Here is a 16410-nt window from a genome sequence, read left to right as displayed (position 1 = left end):
TAGAGTGAAATTCCGCCACTTTCCATTCATTTCTATGGGACTTTGAAAGGCATATTTATCAAAGGATGAACTTTCACCCATTGATAAATATTCTTTTAAAAATCCCATAGAAATGAATGGAGAGTGGCGGAATTTCACAGTGGCGATCTCTAACTTCACTCTTTGATAAATATACCCCTATGTCTTTACCATTGATTTACGTTTTTTACCACCAGCAGCAGAGATCTTGGTACAAGTACAGGATCTGTTTTGCAGAAACCCATTATACAAAAAGCTAATTATGGGAAGGCCATCTCCCGTAGAGTGCATTTTTAAAAAGAATTTCCTTTTCTCCTCTGTAATAATAAAAAAAGAGTACCCTTGTACTTGATCCCAACTACGTATAATTAATCCTTGTTGGGGGCAAAACAATCTTTTCGGTTTTAATTCATGTTTAAATTATTATTTAGTAGACTATGATCTGGTATGGAGATCCAAATTATGGAAAGACCCCTTATCTAGGAAACAACAAGTCCCAAGCATTCGTTTTCCGTATGACTATTAATTAAGGATGCACAGAATCCAGTATTTGGTTTGGGATTCGGCCTTAATCAGCAGGATTCGGCCGAATCCTTCTGATCAGCCAAACTGAATCCTTTTTTGCATATGCAAATTAGTAGCGGGGTGGGAAATCGTATAACCTATTGTCACAAAACAAGGAAGTAAAAAAAAAAATTCCCCTTCCCACCCCCTAAATTGCATATGCAAATTAGGATTCGGATTGGTATTCGCCGAATCTTTTGCAGAGGATTCGGGGGTTCGGCAGAATCCAAAATAGTGGATTCAGTGCATCCCTACCATTAATAATGAGCAGTGTTTATTAAAAAAAAATGAAATTTCTTGTCTGTCGCTGTGCTCAAACAGGTCACAGTTCAGAACACCATTGTTGGTTGGTTGGTTTGCCATAGGTAGAGCTTTTACCATACTCACGTATGTGGGAAGTGGTGGTTCTTTCCAATAGATTGACGTGCTTTTGTGTGTCTCCAGCCCAATGGCATCAACAATCTCTTGCCCCAAAGACAAGAAAGGTCCGTCCATCAGCGAGTCGATACGCAGCACTTTCCGACCAAGGCCTGGACATCAAAGCGGCTTTCCTGCCTGAAGCAAACCCTGTGTATTTACAGCCAGCGCTGGTGGAGAGTGAAGATCTGTAGACTGGACGAGTGGGACCTTTGCAAAGTGGCCACAGAAGGAATACACTGAAAGCTCCAGCCGTTGCCTGGCTATACCCCCATGTATTTAGTCAGACAGACCTTCCGCTGTACTCATCAGGACTTGCTCAACTATTTACTTTTTGCATAAGCAGACTAGAAATAGGATATAGCAGAATTCAAGCTGCCACATTCATGGCACCAAAGTGTCACTTACTGTTCTGCTTTGTTATAAAGAAAAAAAAAAAGGGTCTTTTCCTTACTATGCATACCCACCTCTGAGAAACAAGCCTTCTTAGTGTAAGCAGTGTTCCATGCTTAGTGTTAGAGTGCTTCAACACACAACCAGCCTTCCACATCTTTATGTGTGCCAAAAATATTCATCCGCTACTTTACATAAAGTCTGAGGGTAATGCATTTTACTTGTGTATATAAATGTTCTTGCATTGTAGTTGATAAATTAGTGCCTTTTTGCATTCTGCCATTACATAAACAGTGAGACTCTCACGTATACAAAGTCACTGACACAAATGCTATTGTCATCCTATGGATATGATGGCTGCCATCCAGCTCCGGGGCCCTTAGATCGGACATGATGGAGGACAGTGCCTTCTGTCACTCTATGGGTCATGAAACCAGCATATGACAATTCTGACTCCTTTTATGTGCAATACTCTGACATTTGGAAAGCAAAAAAAAGGCCTAGGAACTTTTCAAATTTAGTTTGATTTTTTTTTCTTAAATGTAGTATGCATTTAATATAGTTATAAGTCACATTAAACAAGAAGCAATTTGTCGACTTTCAACGAAAGGGAAGTGTGAAAGTTCACAGAATGGGTAACAATACACCGGCCTCTTCCCAGGGGGCCTATAATCTTCTGGAAAGTGCAGAATGTGGGGCTAAGACATGACACCCCCTTGTTTTAAAATGACGTAACCCAATAAAGAAGCATGAAAAGTAATGAAGTAGTCCCAGGAATGCACATGGATAGTAGGAAGAAAGAGCAGTGGGTACAAATACAGAAATAGAATCCATATTTTATAAAAGGAAAGCTCAAGCAGAGTAGTAGGATACAATAGTGTAGATGCTTCATGCAAGTGTATAGAATGGATGCGTGGGGAAGGCCAGGCCTCTCCAGTGAACATTTACAGAAGGGATAAAGGGAAGTAGGTTTGGCTCCTATAGGAAATCTCCATAAGGTAAATATATCTTACCTTTTTTGTGCTTTCCATATGAAATCATGAAGTTCTATGGCAATTGGCAGAGACGTTAGAATTGCATAGACTGGCAGGCCCTGAGACAAGGCGCGGCATCATTAGTATTTTATTTCAGATACAAAATAACGGACTTGACGCCACTTCTGAAACGCTCTGAACTGACACATTTGCTTGGTCGGTTGCTCAGAACCTCTTATTTATTGAGCTGCAGCATTCCCCCAGCATTGGGCAGAAAAGATAAATAATAAAAATATTGTTCTGTTCAGCCCCTTACATATAGCAAAAGGCAAGTGCTCACAAGAGCTTGCAATCTTCTCTGGTGCTCAGAATAGCACTCACTTTAAACCAAGCGGTGCAGTCTTGCCTATACCATAACCAGAGGCAAAAACCCTCAAACAGTTTCCGAATGCCTGAAAAATACAAGCGAATAAGCCATTGACGGTACGACAACGAAACCCAGAAAAGGAAAAACACTGTATTCCGTGTATGAAGCACCTATAGCCTCTATTATTTATAATAAATATTGACCTGCTTTATCTCGGTTACACTACATATGTACTTTTTGTTTGTTTCTTTTTAAACCTATATCCTTCACTATATGCATTGCTGTATAGATATATTTTATTACATGCAAGTTAGTCGCCTTTAATGTAGTGCAATAGTCTAGTAGAAATATTGGTGCTAATTTTAAACAGTTATTTACCATGTCTCACATATATATATATATATATATATATATATATATAATATATATATATATGTATATATGAACCCCAGAGCTTCCCAGGCCACGTTTGTTATGTCTTTGTATTAATCCAGGGTTGTTGGATTCAACAGGTCAGATATTAAGGCTTTCAGTAACGGGATATAAAATAAGAGCCACCAAGGACCTCTCGGCTGTAGGAATAGATTTCGATTCTTTTATTGCAATGACCCTTGGTTTGGATTTGGACAGCGCTGTTAAGGGGTTAACAAATCCAGCCATGAGACCCACAAACAATAGATTTCCAGTATTCCCTTAGAAAGGGCTTCTGCTAGTTCCATATTCGCTTTGATGTCAGTCACTTTAGTGTGACTGTTGGCTTCCTAGTGTCAGTCCCAGATATCAGTATGGAATAGAAAATATAAGATGACCCTCCTGCACTGACACTTGTTTATATTTAAATATGTGGGAGCCTCTACTGTAGTGGACCGACTAATACAAGAGCCACTGCACCACATTTTACTTTGTCACCACGTAACACAATAACTGCAGTCAAGGACTAATAGCATCACTTTTAGACAAGGCCCGTAGTGCTTTTCTATCTTACAAATGCCTCTGTTAATGTGACTTATTTAGGTAATGGTTGATTTTTTTTTTCACTAGCATTATCATGCTTCCATTTATACGTATTTATATTAAGTGCCACCGTCTGTTAGGAGTAATGTAACAATTTTGAGACTGTTCAGAGGTTAACATGAATGTGTGTTAAATGCCATGGACAAAAGATGATAGGTTTTTTTTTTGTGGGGAAGGTTTTTAAGACAATTGCTATGCAAGGATTTAAATAAAGATTGTTTCTTCAAAACTTTTCATCCTGGTGCGGAGGAATTCTTTTTTTTTTTTTGCAGAACTTTGAACGCGGGGCATCCATGAAACAACCATTAAGCACGAATAGGTTTTGTAAAGCTTAGATCTTTCAGACCTGCTTCATTATGAAAACTGCACAAATCAAGAGCTGACCACATAGGATGACATGATGTTATTATATTAATAATACTATATATATATATATATATATTATTCTTACATTTATTTGAACGTACAGTAATTAAAATATGCAATATACAACTTTAAACCATTAAGGATATATATGCTTCAATATACCTTGTATTTGTAGAAGATGAAAAAAAACCTAAAGGTGCAGCTGGAGGCCACCATCAACCACTAAAACATGTCCTGTGATATAAGGGGATTCCAATAAGAACAAGACTGATTGGGCAACTTCTTCTGGCTCTCCAAACCTGCCCAAGGGGATCATTTTATTTAGGGAATCTTCTTTTAAACCTGAAGTCATATCAGTGTGAATGAAACCTGAAACATAGAAGAGATATATAACCCAACACTCAACCTCTGTGCAAAAACCAATGAGCTGATTCTGTAAAAATGCAAATATTCCTTTGACATTTTATGGAAAATTGTGGCCTTGTCATTAAAGCTATGTAAGATACTTCAGCAGTAGAAACCAGCTGTGACTTCAAACACTTAAGAGGCCCATTTACTTAGGGTCGAATATCGAGGGTTAATTAACCCTCGATATTCGACTGTCGAAGTTAAATTCTGCGACTTCTAATATCGAAGTCGAAGGATTTAGCGCAATTCGTTCGAACGATTTTAATCCATCGATCAAATGATTTTCCTTCGACCAGAAATTTTTTAGAAAGCCTATGGGGACCTTCCCCCATAGGCTAACATTGATGTTCGGTAGGTTTTACTTGGCGAAGTAGGGGGTCAAAGTTTTTTTTTTAAAGAGACAGTACTTCGACTATCGAATAGTCGAACAATATTTAGCTCTAATCGTTCGATTCAAAGTCGAAGGTCAAAGTAGCCAATTCGATGGTCGAAGTAGCCAAAAAACACATCGAGATTCAAAGTATTTTTTATTCTATTCTATTCCTCGAGCTAAGTAAATGTGCCCCTTAGGGGGTTATTTACTAAACTCCAAATGCAAAAATCACAAAAAATTCATGATTTTTCTTCAGACTTTTAAAAAATCACAAATATTTTGGAATTTATTAAACCCTGAGGATGGAAAAGACTAAATCTGAAAATCCGGCATTTCAGAACTATCGACGTTGCATATAAGTCAATGGGAGAAGTCCTAATGATTTTTTGATGTGCACTGGGTTTCGTGCTATACCTCCAGAGTTTTCAGGCAAAAATCTGAGTTTTCAGGTGAAAAATCCGAAAAAAAATAGTGAAAAATCGGATAAAAAATCTGACAAAATCATGAAAATCTAATTTTTTTTCGGGCAAAGTAAATTTACGGAAAAATGTAATAATAAATAAGTGTTAAAAACCCAAGCAGATTTCATCGGCGTTTGTAGCAGAAAATATGGAGATAAATTTGGACTTTGATAAATAACTCATACTGTAGTTTCCTGCATATTGGTCGCTAAACAGGGAGCACTTCGTTTGTACAGAATAATGATAAAAAAATGAATGGCTGATCCCAATGTTATTAATAGGGAAAAAAGATAAATATATAGGAAGGCCGGTATTTTTTTCCAGAAAAGGTGGCAACCCTACCCAGAGGTGAAAGTCTATTTAACATACTCAGCTGTGATTTGGGCTCTTTAAAGCCCTCAGAGGACCCGTTTGGTTGCTGACCCTGTGAAGTCTTTTCATTCGTCTAGTATTTTTGGAAAATGATCAGTCAGTGTTAGCGGCCAGGTTAAATAAACTGTATTTAGTGAAGAGAGAAGAGTGTTTGGCCCAGTCTTACCTGGTGCAACTACATTAACTCGGATGTTCCTTTTTGCCACTTCTTTAGCGAGGGACTTGGAGAATCCAATCAACCCTTCCTTACTGGCACCGTAAATACTCTGACCAATGTTTCCTTTGTGACCAACAATGCTTCCTACAATAATAGGAAAGAATAAAACAACGGCAGAAGATGAAATAGAAATACAAACATTAGGGAAACCTTGTGCATTAACCTGGATGGGCTCCAACAACATGAATGAATTGGCACTTTACCTGGATGTTGTTTTAATGCAGAATCATTTGCCAATGCTTTTATTTTAGAAACAATACAAATAGCACATAGAAGAATGACCAAGTTAAACAAACACGGTGAAGCTCACATTTCTGCCACTGTTCTGAACAGGTTATTAATTCCCTTACAAAATACATGAGAAGTGTTACTGATACTTGTTCAAGCAGGGTGCCCAATACACCCCTAGAATCAGTGGTCCTGTGCTAGGCACTTCTTCCTATAATGTAGCAGTATTTATTAATGCTCACTGGCTGGGCTTGTGAGGCAACTTCGGGCGACTTCAGAAAATAAAGTGCCACATGTGCCTTGCCCCAGGCGATTTTCATTTTAGCCAGCGGAGGGCAGGGGGAAGGCAGTTCAGGGAGATTGTCGCAACGAAGAAGAGAAGATTTGTCGCTGAGGCGACTAATCTCCCCGAATCTGCTCGTGTGGCCTGACCCTAACAGACATTGCTTGTCCGGGGATGATGGGAGATAAAGCTCCACAGCACATGGGCGAAAAGCGTCACACATGAGATGGGTTGTTACCTGAAACCATGGGTATGTGCAGTTATATCAGTAAAGAAACGCTTCAAGCTTACAACTTGTGTATCTCATGGAGCTTAAAGGGGAACTATAGCAAAAATGCCAACCAGTTAGTATTCAACTGTCGTGACTAATCTTCAATGTGACAAGCAAGTGATGCTTATTGATATTGTGACAGCTGTGAATCATCAGCTGTCACAATATCAATTGGTTGGCATTACATCATTTCCGGAAAGCAGAGAAACGATCGTGAATTGGTTGGCAAGATGGCGTCTCCCAGTGAGGTCTTGGTTGGCATCACATCATTTCCGGAAAGCAGCGAGCCGATCGTATACCACATCCTACTGATGAAAATGACGCACTGTTTCTCTGCACGCCGATTGGACAATATGGACATGTGAGGGGATGGAGGCACTTAATGGCTATTTGTATGGTGTTTATCCGTTTTTTCATTTGTACACGTAACCACTGGGGAAGGGAGCGTGAGGCTCCTGAAACGTTTGGCGGTATTCCGCACAATAAAAAGCTTGGAGGTACCGTAGGTACACCACTTGCAATTAGCATTGTGTCTTCAACTTGTTTTTGCTACTCTCCTAGTCATATTCCATTTTCTTATTCAGATAGATATCTGCTGCAATTGCAAACTGGAGAGCTGCGAAACAAAAAGCTAAATAATCCAAAAAACACAAATTTCATATTTATTATTCTCCCCCCTTTTTTTTGTTCGGCTCTTTGTAATCATTATGTTATTTTTGTTTCTCCTTTATTCTCTTCCTTTCTCACCTTCTGCTCTTCACTCCATTTCCCCTTTTCCTAACAACCCACTTGTTCTTTGCTTTGTATCTTTCTTTCTTGCTAATACAAGAAATAAATGTCCACTATGTAATTATTGCCATATATTGGAATATGCTTTCCACTATGTCCGTGAATTATCCTATGAAGAACAATTTTAAAGACCTATGGCTGCTTCTGTTTAAAGTTGACTCATTAACCTAAATGAATATAACAAGCTCCACACTTTTCAATAAAGTTAGTCTTTTAACAGAAATGTATAAAAAAAAAAAAAAAAAGAGAATGAATGAAACTAGAGGACAATAAATGAAGTACAGAGAGGTTGCAAGATACAAGAAGTAGCAGAAGACAGGCTGGTGCCGTTACCTATGTTTACGATGGCTCCTCCTTGCTGCTGAATCATACCTTTGAGTGCCACTTTGCATGTCTGAATTGTGCCCACCAGATTGATGGAGAGGAGAGACATAATATCCTCAGATCTTGTTCTTAGTAACAGTGCATCTCTAGAAAGAAAATCAACAGAGAGAGAAAAGAACAATGGACTCACTTTAAGTAAAAAGATTATAAGGGCACCAAATGCCGCGATAGAGATGTTCCAACTGAAGCTGTGGTTGCTTCTCCCTACAAAATTCATGTCGAGCCATGGGATAAACAGAAAACAGGCTGACAAATGTTCAATAGAGTAATTAAGGGGCAATATGAATGTTAGTTTTTGTTTATTGCCAATGGTATCAAAGCAATTGCAGGATGAAGGGTTCACTGCTCTGCAGCCTAGCAAATGACATACCATGCTAGAGAACAGGGAAAAGCACAGCCACCATTAGGATCCGGAGGGTATATTTCACAACTGCCCTTCCCACAATTGATCCTTCCTGCAACTCACCTACACAGAGTGGGCTCTAGGGATCACAGCAGATCATCTGGCATGAAACCCAGGTATAGAGAATTCAAAGAATCATCTTCCCTACCATCACACCTACATAAGTGGATGCAAAGGAAGCGCACCCTCTTAAAAAGGCAGGATACCCCATTTTTGACTTGGGCTCACTACATAGGGCTTGTGCTGAACATACTTTATGCCTATTGTTTTAATCACACAAACGTCTAGGGTTTTTGTTATTTCTTGAGCTAATCTGGGCAAACAGGCAAAATGAAGCTACTCCAGGTTTGCTTCTTGCAAGGTAAATGATCAGATCGCAAGGACCAAACACGAGGTACCTTCAATTTCCCTTTGCCCTGTTTAGCTTAAGAAATAACAACCCCAATAGGTTTTTCATCATTTAAACAATGCATGTATGTATATTTTTATTTGTATAGCGCTCCTTGAGGGCAAAGCAATAAATTAGTAGTAACAAACTAGGGGTCATTGAAATAAAAAGTAACAGTAAGTGCATCATTAAAAATACGATTCACGTAAATATAAAATATAATTACAATACAGATGAAGTGCTCAGTGTCAAGGAGACGAAGGCTAGAGGACCTTACCCTGTAGGGTTTACAATCTAAATGGGAGGGTAACAGACACAATTGGGAGGGGTATTAAAGGGTTGTAGATGACAGTTTGTTACACTATCAAATAAGTGCCAGTTCCCAGTTCAGGTGTTATCCAGGTGCTCCCAGAGGTAGAAAAATAGTAGAAAAGTATGTTCTGCAGTATGGAGCTCATGTGCAAACTGCCGATTTAACGTGAATCAGGCAGCGTGTCAAGATGGTTCCTTCCAGTAATATTTATTTAAATATATCAAGGATATGGCAATAAAACAATATTAATGTGCAAGTATACATTACTATTCTTCATAACGAACCACCAACAATAATCACTCAATATGAATCATATCCATGTAGTACTGCTGGAAATGGCTGGATGGGTGGTTAAAGGGATAATCTAATATCTGGTATCACATTCCTTCACTACTGCTGATGTACAAGCTCTCATTTCTAGGGATGCACCGAACCCAGGATTCGGTTCGGGATTCGGCCTTTATCAGCTGGATTCGGATTCGGCTGAATCCTTCTACCAGGCCGAACCAAACCCTAATTTGCATATGCAAATTAGGGGCGGGGAGAGAAATCGCGTGACTTTTTGTCAGAAAAAGTGCCAAAAGGCAGCATTTGTTACCCGGTTCATTTAAAATCCCTGGGTCTACAGCTCCTCAGGTAAGGAATTTCCCATTAGACATTTGCTCTGATCTGTTCTCCAATCTCTAAAGCCATAACTAAAGCTGTAAATAGATGTGCAGATTTTATTCTTTGTATGACCAAAGATAGTTAGTTGGAATGTAACAACCTACCACTAACCATTCAGATTAAAAGAAGGAAAAAATAACAATCAGATAACATTACTGTCACAGGCAGGTGCCACACTGGCTACGGGTTACTTACTATATAAACTAAAATGAAAGTTGCCTACTGCCTGGAAAGCTTATGAAATACGTTTTTTTTTATTATAAGTGGAGCACTGCCACCTTCTGGATTACTGAGGAAATAATCATATGTAATTACATAGGAAATTCACCAGACTATGAACTTTAAAATGTAATTAGACACTTGAACATGTACCCAATAAACAAAATTAATGAAAAAATGGATTTTTAGCTGCAGAGTGACTGGAGGAGGTGGAGATTAAAATTATTAGAGCCATATCAAATACATTTATCACCCTACTTTTAAACACATCCTTCCATGTAAGAAAAAAAATAATTATATATATATATATATATACACACACACACACACAGTATAATAGCTTATTTAAAAAAAAACATGTAACAGTACTTCAATGGCTTCCATTGCTATAAGAGTGCTGCAAAGCTCTCCAGTCTTTCTTTCTGGCAACACCATTGGGGTGAGCGGTTATGGATGTGCTCAAAAATATAACCATTGCAGGGCTACCGTTGGTAAAGAATGTGCCTGTGCATTACACTCTTTTAAATACAGAAGGAATGTGCTTAAAAAGAAGCGTTTCGGGTTAATTTATTGAAAATTTCTGCAAAATTCCTACTAGCACCCCATCTGTCCCACTTCCTGCTGCCTCCTTTACCAGGCTGTGCAGGGAAGTCAGCGGCACTCAGCAAACTACAGTGTAGGATAGGAATCAATCAGCAGATAGACTGACCTGAAGCCTGTCTTTGCTTGTGTGACTGCAGGGCTGTGATAGGCTATCCCCCTTCTATTGTGCTTCTGTCAGGGACTGTTAGGACACACCCACTCCTCTTTTGAAACATGGACAGGGACTGTAGCAGATCTATAGGGAACTCCAATAAAGGGGCAATTTTTAATGATAATATACATTTTTAGCCCAAAATGAAACCAGTACCATATATTATTCATTATTGCCTACAAGATCAGGAGGGGGTTTTAGATATGCTCTATGTCTTATTTAAGACAGACTGACCAAACAGTCATAATTTTAAAGTATGTCAAAGGAACACTATACCCTCAGAATTAATCTTTAACCAACAGTTTATATCAAATTAAGTGGCCTATTAATAATCTTACCAAACTAGAATAAGATTTAATAGAATGTAAATATTGCCTTTTACATCTTTTTCATTGATCCACCATTTTGTGATGGTCTGTGTGCTGCCTCAGAGATCACCTGACCAGAAATACTACAGCTCTAACTGTAACAGGAAGAAGTGTTGGAGTGTTTTATGCACTGTATTTTTATAAAGGCCTGCATTGTTCTGGGCTATAGTTTTCCTTTAAGCTATACAATAGGGTTAAAAATGGCATAATAAATGATTGATAATATACTTTTTTTTTTTGCTGCTGGATGTGTTACATGGCAAAGGAAAACAGGAATAGTCTTGGGGAACATTCAGGCAATAATTGCTGTGCACCATGCCAGCAGTGATTACATTAGAAAGGGAAATCAAACGTGTGACTTTCTATGTTTTGTCATCAAACTGTTTTGGCAAAAATTTTGCAGAGAGAGACCAGAAACAAATCCTAATGCAACACCACCTTTATAATAGTAGTGTCTATAGGGACAGATGAAAAGTCTGTACTTATTAACAATTAGGGGATTATTTATCAAAATCTGAATTTATTTAATTATTTTCTGAAATATACCAAGTAAGCAAGGTAATTTCCTTTATTTATCAATGCATTTTACCGAAAATTTCCTGTTTGGGAAAAAAAACCCTAGAAAATTGTGAAAATCGGCTGAAATTTTGAACTGTATGAATTTTTTGCCCAAAAAAAAAATCTATTTTTTTTTTGTATTTTTCCCGAAAACCACAAATTCTTTGAATTTTTGCACAAAACTCAATGCACATCAAGATATCTTCGGGACAACCTCGGCTGGTTTAAGATGCCGGAATTACGGATTCTGACTTTTTCCATCCTTTCACAATTTATTATAATCGTGAAAAATTCAAGTTTTTTTTTTACACTAAAAAATTTGGAATTTATAGTAAAAAAAACAAAAAAACCTTTAATAAATAACCCCATTAAGGTGGCCATACACTTTAAGATCCGCTCGTATGGCAAGGTAGACAAAATGAGCAGATCTTAACCTGATATGCCCGCTAATGGCTGGGCAATATCGGATGAATCCAAATGGTCTCCGACGGGTCGCAGGACCGCATCAACTAGCCGATGTGATTCTGGATTGTACAAAAAAATCAAACTTGACCGATCAATATCTGGCCAATTTTTGGCCTGATATCGATCGGGAGGACCCGTCAGGAGCCCCCACACATGGGCAGATAATCTGCCAAATCGATTTAAATCTGCCCGTGTATGGCGCCTTTACTGTTGGACATTTAATGCACAATTTAAAAGCTACTACAAATATTTGGCTACACCCAGTATAGCTGTAGGTACAAGATCAGTTTGCCTATAGCGAGTGCAAATTCTAATTATCCCCAGGGTGCAGCGTAATTGTCAAACCATACGTCATATGAAAAACGGAACAGGTATAGGATCCCTTATCCAGAAACCCGATATCCAGAAAGCTCTGAATTACGGAATGGCTGTCTCCCATAGACTTCATTTTATCCAAATAATCCAAATATTTAAAAATTATTTACTTTTACTCTGTACTAATAAACCAGTACCTTGTACTTGATCCCAACTAAGATATAATTTATCCTTATTGGAAGCAAAACCAGCCTATTGGGTTTATTTAAAGTTTAAATGAATTTCTAGTAGACTTAAGGCATGAAGACCCAAATTACGGAAAGATCCATTATCAGGAAAACCCCAGGTCCCGAGCATTCTGGATAACAGTTCCCATACCTGTACTACAATACACGGCAGCCTGTGCTTCAGTATGTCAGACTGTTACTCAAAAGTTGATCATGTGATTTATGTGCAAAAGTTGAAGGTGCAAAACAACCACTATCTAAGGCTTGTGACACACGGGCAGATTTGGGGAGATCTAGTCGCCTGGCGACTAATCGCCTCTTCTTCTGGGCGATAATCTCCCCAAACTGCCTTTGCGTGTCTTCCCGTCCGCTATAATAATAAGTCGCCTGCGATAAAGCACACGCAGCACTTCATTTTCCCAAGTTGCCTCACAAGGAAACTTCAGGCGACTAAATCTCCCTCAATCTGCCCGTGTGTCACAAGCCTCAAAGTGATTAAATCCAGACTAATGATTTGAGAAAGAAAAGGGCCTACCTACTGATGCCTGCAGAATTAACCAGATAGTCAATGTTGCCCAAATTGTTCTTAATTTCTTTGAATGTGCACTGGATCTCATTCTCCTTGGAGACATCACAGCTGAGGGCCAGGTGAGCTTCAGAACATAGAGAAATTGGACATGATCAATACGTGCCATTCACATGTTATAAAATCATATGGGATATGTGTTGACTCACCTCCAATCTCTGTTACTGCTGCTTGAGCCACTTCAAGGTTTCTAGATATAACTGCAACTTTATAGTCCTTCTGAGCCAATAACTTTGCAATGGCTTTGCCGATTCCTCTAGATCCTCCAAAAACAGCACACACCTTGCTCATCTGGAAACAAGATAATAAGCGTTAGCATACAAGATTCTTCTGAGCACAAATGGAATCAGGTTCCTTTGCCCATGTTACAATATACATTCTGGGAAAAGGAAAAAAATGCAGCTTTCCTCTGTGGGACCAGAGAAAAAATGGTATTCTGCTTCCTACCTGCTAGATTGTAGTAGTTTGTATAGTTGCAACTTATCACCAATTATAACTTTAAATTAAAGTGGACATTTCATATCCCCCAAATCATCATCATCATTTATTTATATAGCGCTGTCAAGATACGCAGTGCTTTACTGACTTTGCCAATAGAAGATCATTGGTTACTTTGGTGAGTGCAGTTTCAGTCGAGTGTGAAGGGCAGAAGCCAGATTGCAAGGGGTCGAGGAGGGAGTTGTGAGTGAGATGCTGGATCAGGCATTTGTAAACAAGCCTTTCTAGTAATTTGGATGCGAATGGAAGAAGGGAGACCGGTCGATAATTAGTGGGAGAGCTGGGATCAAGGGAAGGTTTTTTGAGGATAGGAGTGATTACTGCATGTTTGTATAAGGATGGAAAGGTACCAGTAGAGAATGAAAGATTAAATAGGTGGGTAAGTGCAGGAGAGAGTGTATCAGAGATTGGGTGGAGGAGGCGAGAGGGTATGGGGTCGAGGGAACAGGTCGTGGGTTTTGCTAACTTCATCTAGAGTTGCAGGGGTGAAGGAGTGCAAAGTAGATGTGAGTGGGCTGCACGTTGGTCTGAGATTGTTGTCGGATGGTATGCTCAACCTAATGAGATCGATTTTTTCATTAAAGAAATGAGCAAGGTCTTGGGCGGTAACATTAATAGGTGGAGGGAGTGGAGGGGGGCATAGGAGTGAGTTAAATGTGACAAAGAGTCGCTGTGGTTTGGAGGACATAGTAGATATTAGATAAGAGAAGTATTGTTCTTTGGCTAATGATAGAGCTCGGTTATAGCAGGAGAGCATGAATTTGAAGTGGATGAAATCAGGATCAGTTCGTGACTTTCTCCACCGTCGCTCAGCTGATCTACTACATCTTCTGAGGTACCGTGTTACACTAGTGTGCCAGGGTTGGGGTTTAGCTGGCCGGCTGTGACGGGTGGTAGAAGGTGCAAGGGAGTCAAGTGCTGTTGAAAGGGCATCGTTGTAGAGAGAAGCTGCCATATTGGGACAGGAGAGAGTATTAATATGAGATATGGATTGTGCTGATACTGTTGATAATTGTTGTGGTTCAAAGGCATTAAGGTTTCTGTACGTGTGGGTAGAGAGAGATGGTTGTGAAGGTGCAGGTGAAAGCAGTATCTGAAAGGAGAGTAGATGATGGTCAGACAGAGGGAAGGGTGAGTTAATTAAGTTGGATGGGCAGCATGAGTGGCAGAATATAAGGTCAAGAGCATGACCCTCGATGTGGGTAGGTGAGTCGGTCCACTGAGAGAGACCAAATGAAGCTGTTAGAGAGAGAAGTTTAGAGGTGGCAGCAGAAGCAGAGTTGTCAATGGGGATGTTGAAGTCCCCTAAAACGAGAGCAGGTGTCTCACTGGAGAGAAAGTATGGAAGCCAGGCAGCAAAGTGATCCAAGAAGGTGGAGTTGGGACCAGGGGGGCAGTATATGACAGCAACACGCAGAGAGATTGGAGAAAACAAACATATGCTGTGAATTTCAAAAGAAGTGAAGGAGAGAGAAGTCCGTGTAGTTCGATTTTGAAACCTACATTTGGGGGAGAGAAGAAATCCCACCCCACCGCCATGACGGCCACCCAGTCTAGGAGTGTGAGTAAGTGAGAAGCCTCCATAGCAGAGGGCAGCAGGTGAAGCAGTGTCTGAGGGGGAGAGCCATGTTTCAGTGATTGCAAGAAGGTGAAGGGATTTAGCTATAAAGAGGTCATGGACTGCTGTTAGTTTATTGCAGATTGACCGTGCATTCCAGAGGGCACATGAGAAAGGCAGGGAGGGTGCTGGCATTATGTGAATTAGGTTTGCAAGATTAGAAGTACGTAAAGTCTGAGAGACTGGAAAAGACCTTGTTGAATGCCTGAGAGTAGGAATAAGTGAGGATACAAACGAAAATGTGTAATGATGCAGAAAAAAAAAAAAGCGTTTTGAAAGAAATTTACCTCCTAAATCTGTCACTATATCAGAGCTGCAGAGAGATTCTTACTGCTCAGAGTCAGAGCTAAAATGAGGGAGTGTCTGTTTATTCACTCACAGGAAGTGGTCACAACACTGACTGACAGGCTGAAATCTGCCATAGCTGGGATAAACCCTCCCCTCCCACTGCCTGTCCCCAGCTGCACATAGTTGGCTTTGCTGCTGCCTGATCTAGTTGTAATGAAGAAATCCTCAGTGCTGAAATAAGTGGATGCAGGAAGTTGTTAGTAAAAAAATGTGGCATTTCACTACTTGATACCAATATAGATTGCAGGGGGTTGTTAAAAAAAATGAAGTGGTGTTTAGATACACTATCCTGAGCATTATTGTGGCAGCACGACCAATATACATTTATTTTTATTTTTTATCAAATGTATCTTCCTTCCTCTCTGACTCTCCCTCCTGCTCCCTTACCGACTCTCAGTCCTTCTCCCTTCCCAGCTTTCTCCCTCCCTGGCTCTCGCTCCCCCTCCCTCATCAGCTCTCACTCCCCCTCCCTCATCAGCTCTCACTCCCCTCTCTATTACCGGCTCTTGCTTCATCTCTGTTACCGGCTCTTGCTTCCTCTCCCTTACCAGCTTTCTCCCTCCCCCTCCCTCACGGGCTCTCTCAGTCCCCAGCTCGCTCATTCTACGGCTGCCCCTCCTTACAGCACAGATAACTAGATAGCAGAAACGCTTGACAGGTCTTGATTCAAAGGAGAAAAGGCTCAGGTTACACAGCAGATAAGTTCTGTAGAACATAATGGTGTTATCTGTTATCCACTATTTAACCTGTGCCATATAGTCTTTTTTCAATTTCCACCATTGCTA

The 16410-nt window shown here is 39.8% G+C and overlaps 2 protein-coding genes across 8 annotated transcripts in view; one reads left to right on the top strand and one right to left on the bottom strand.

The window, feature by feature from the left end:
• The window catches only part of palld.L (palladin, cytoskeletal associated protein L homeolog), a 214722-nt gene extending 210741 nt beyond the window's left edge, over positions 1-3981 (top strand). For all 5 annotated transcript variants that reach the window (XM_018230932.2, XM_018230939.2, XM_041589224.1 and 2 more), the window contains one exon: positions 1027-3981. In XM_018230932.2, the coding sequence (XP_018086421.1) occupies positions 1027-1193 (167 nt within the window). In that variant the 3' untranslated portion in view covers positions 1194-3981. The remainder of the gene's footprint in view (positions 1-1026) is intronic.
• A 208-nt stretch (positions 3982-4189) lies between these two features.
• On the bottom strand, positions 4190-16186 carry cbr4.L (carbonyl reductase 4 L homeolog). Of its 3 annotated transcripts, none has more exon segments than NM_001091248.1 (6): positions 4190-4482; positions 5894-6028; positions 7849-7985; positions 13111-13228; positions 13311-13452; positions 15565-15604. In NM_001091248.1, coding segments are annotated over 5 exon segments (711 nt in total). In that variant the 5' UTR covers positions 15565-15604; the 3' UTR covers positions 4190-4303.
• Between the last annotated feature and the right edge of the window lie 224 nt (positions 16187-16410).

This window comes from Xenopus laevis, chromosome 1L (assembly GCF_017654675.1).
Source record: "Xenopus laevis strain J_2021 chromosome 1L, Xenopus_laevis_v10.1, whole genome shotgun sequence".
Classification (NCBI taxonomy): Eukaryota; Metazoa; Chordata; class Amphibia; order Anura; family Pipidae; genus Xenopus; species Xenopus laevis.
The sequence above is the reverse complement of the archived record's forward strand: the minus strand, read 5'-3'. Positions and strand labels throughout refer to the sequence as shown.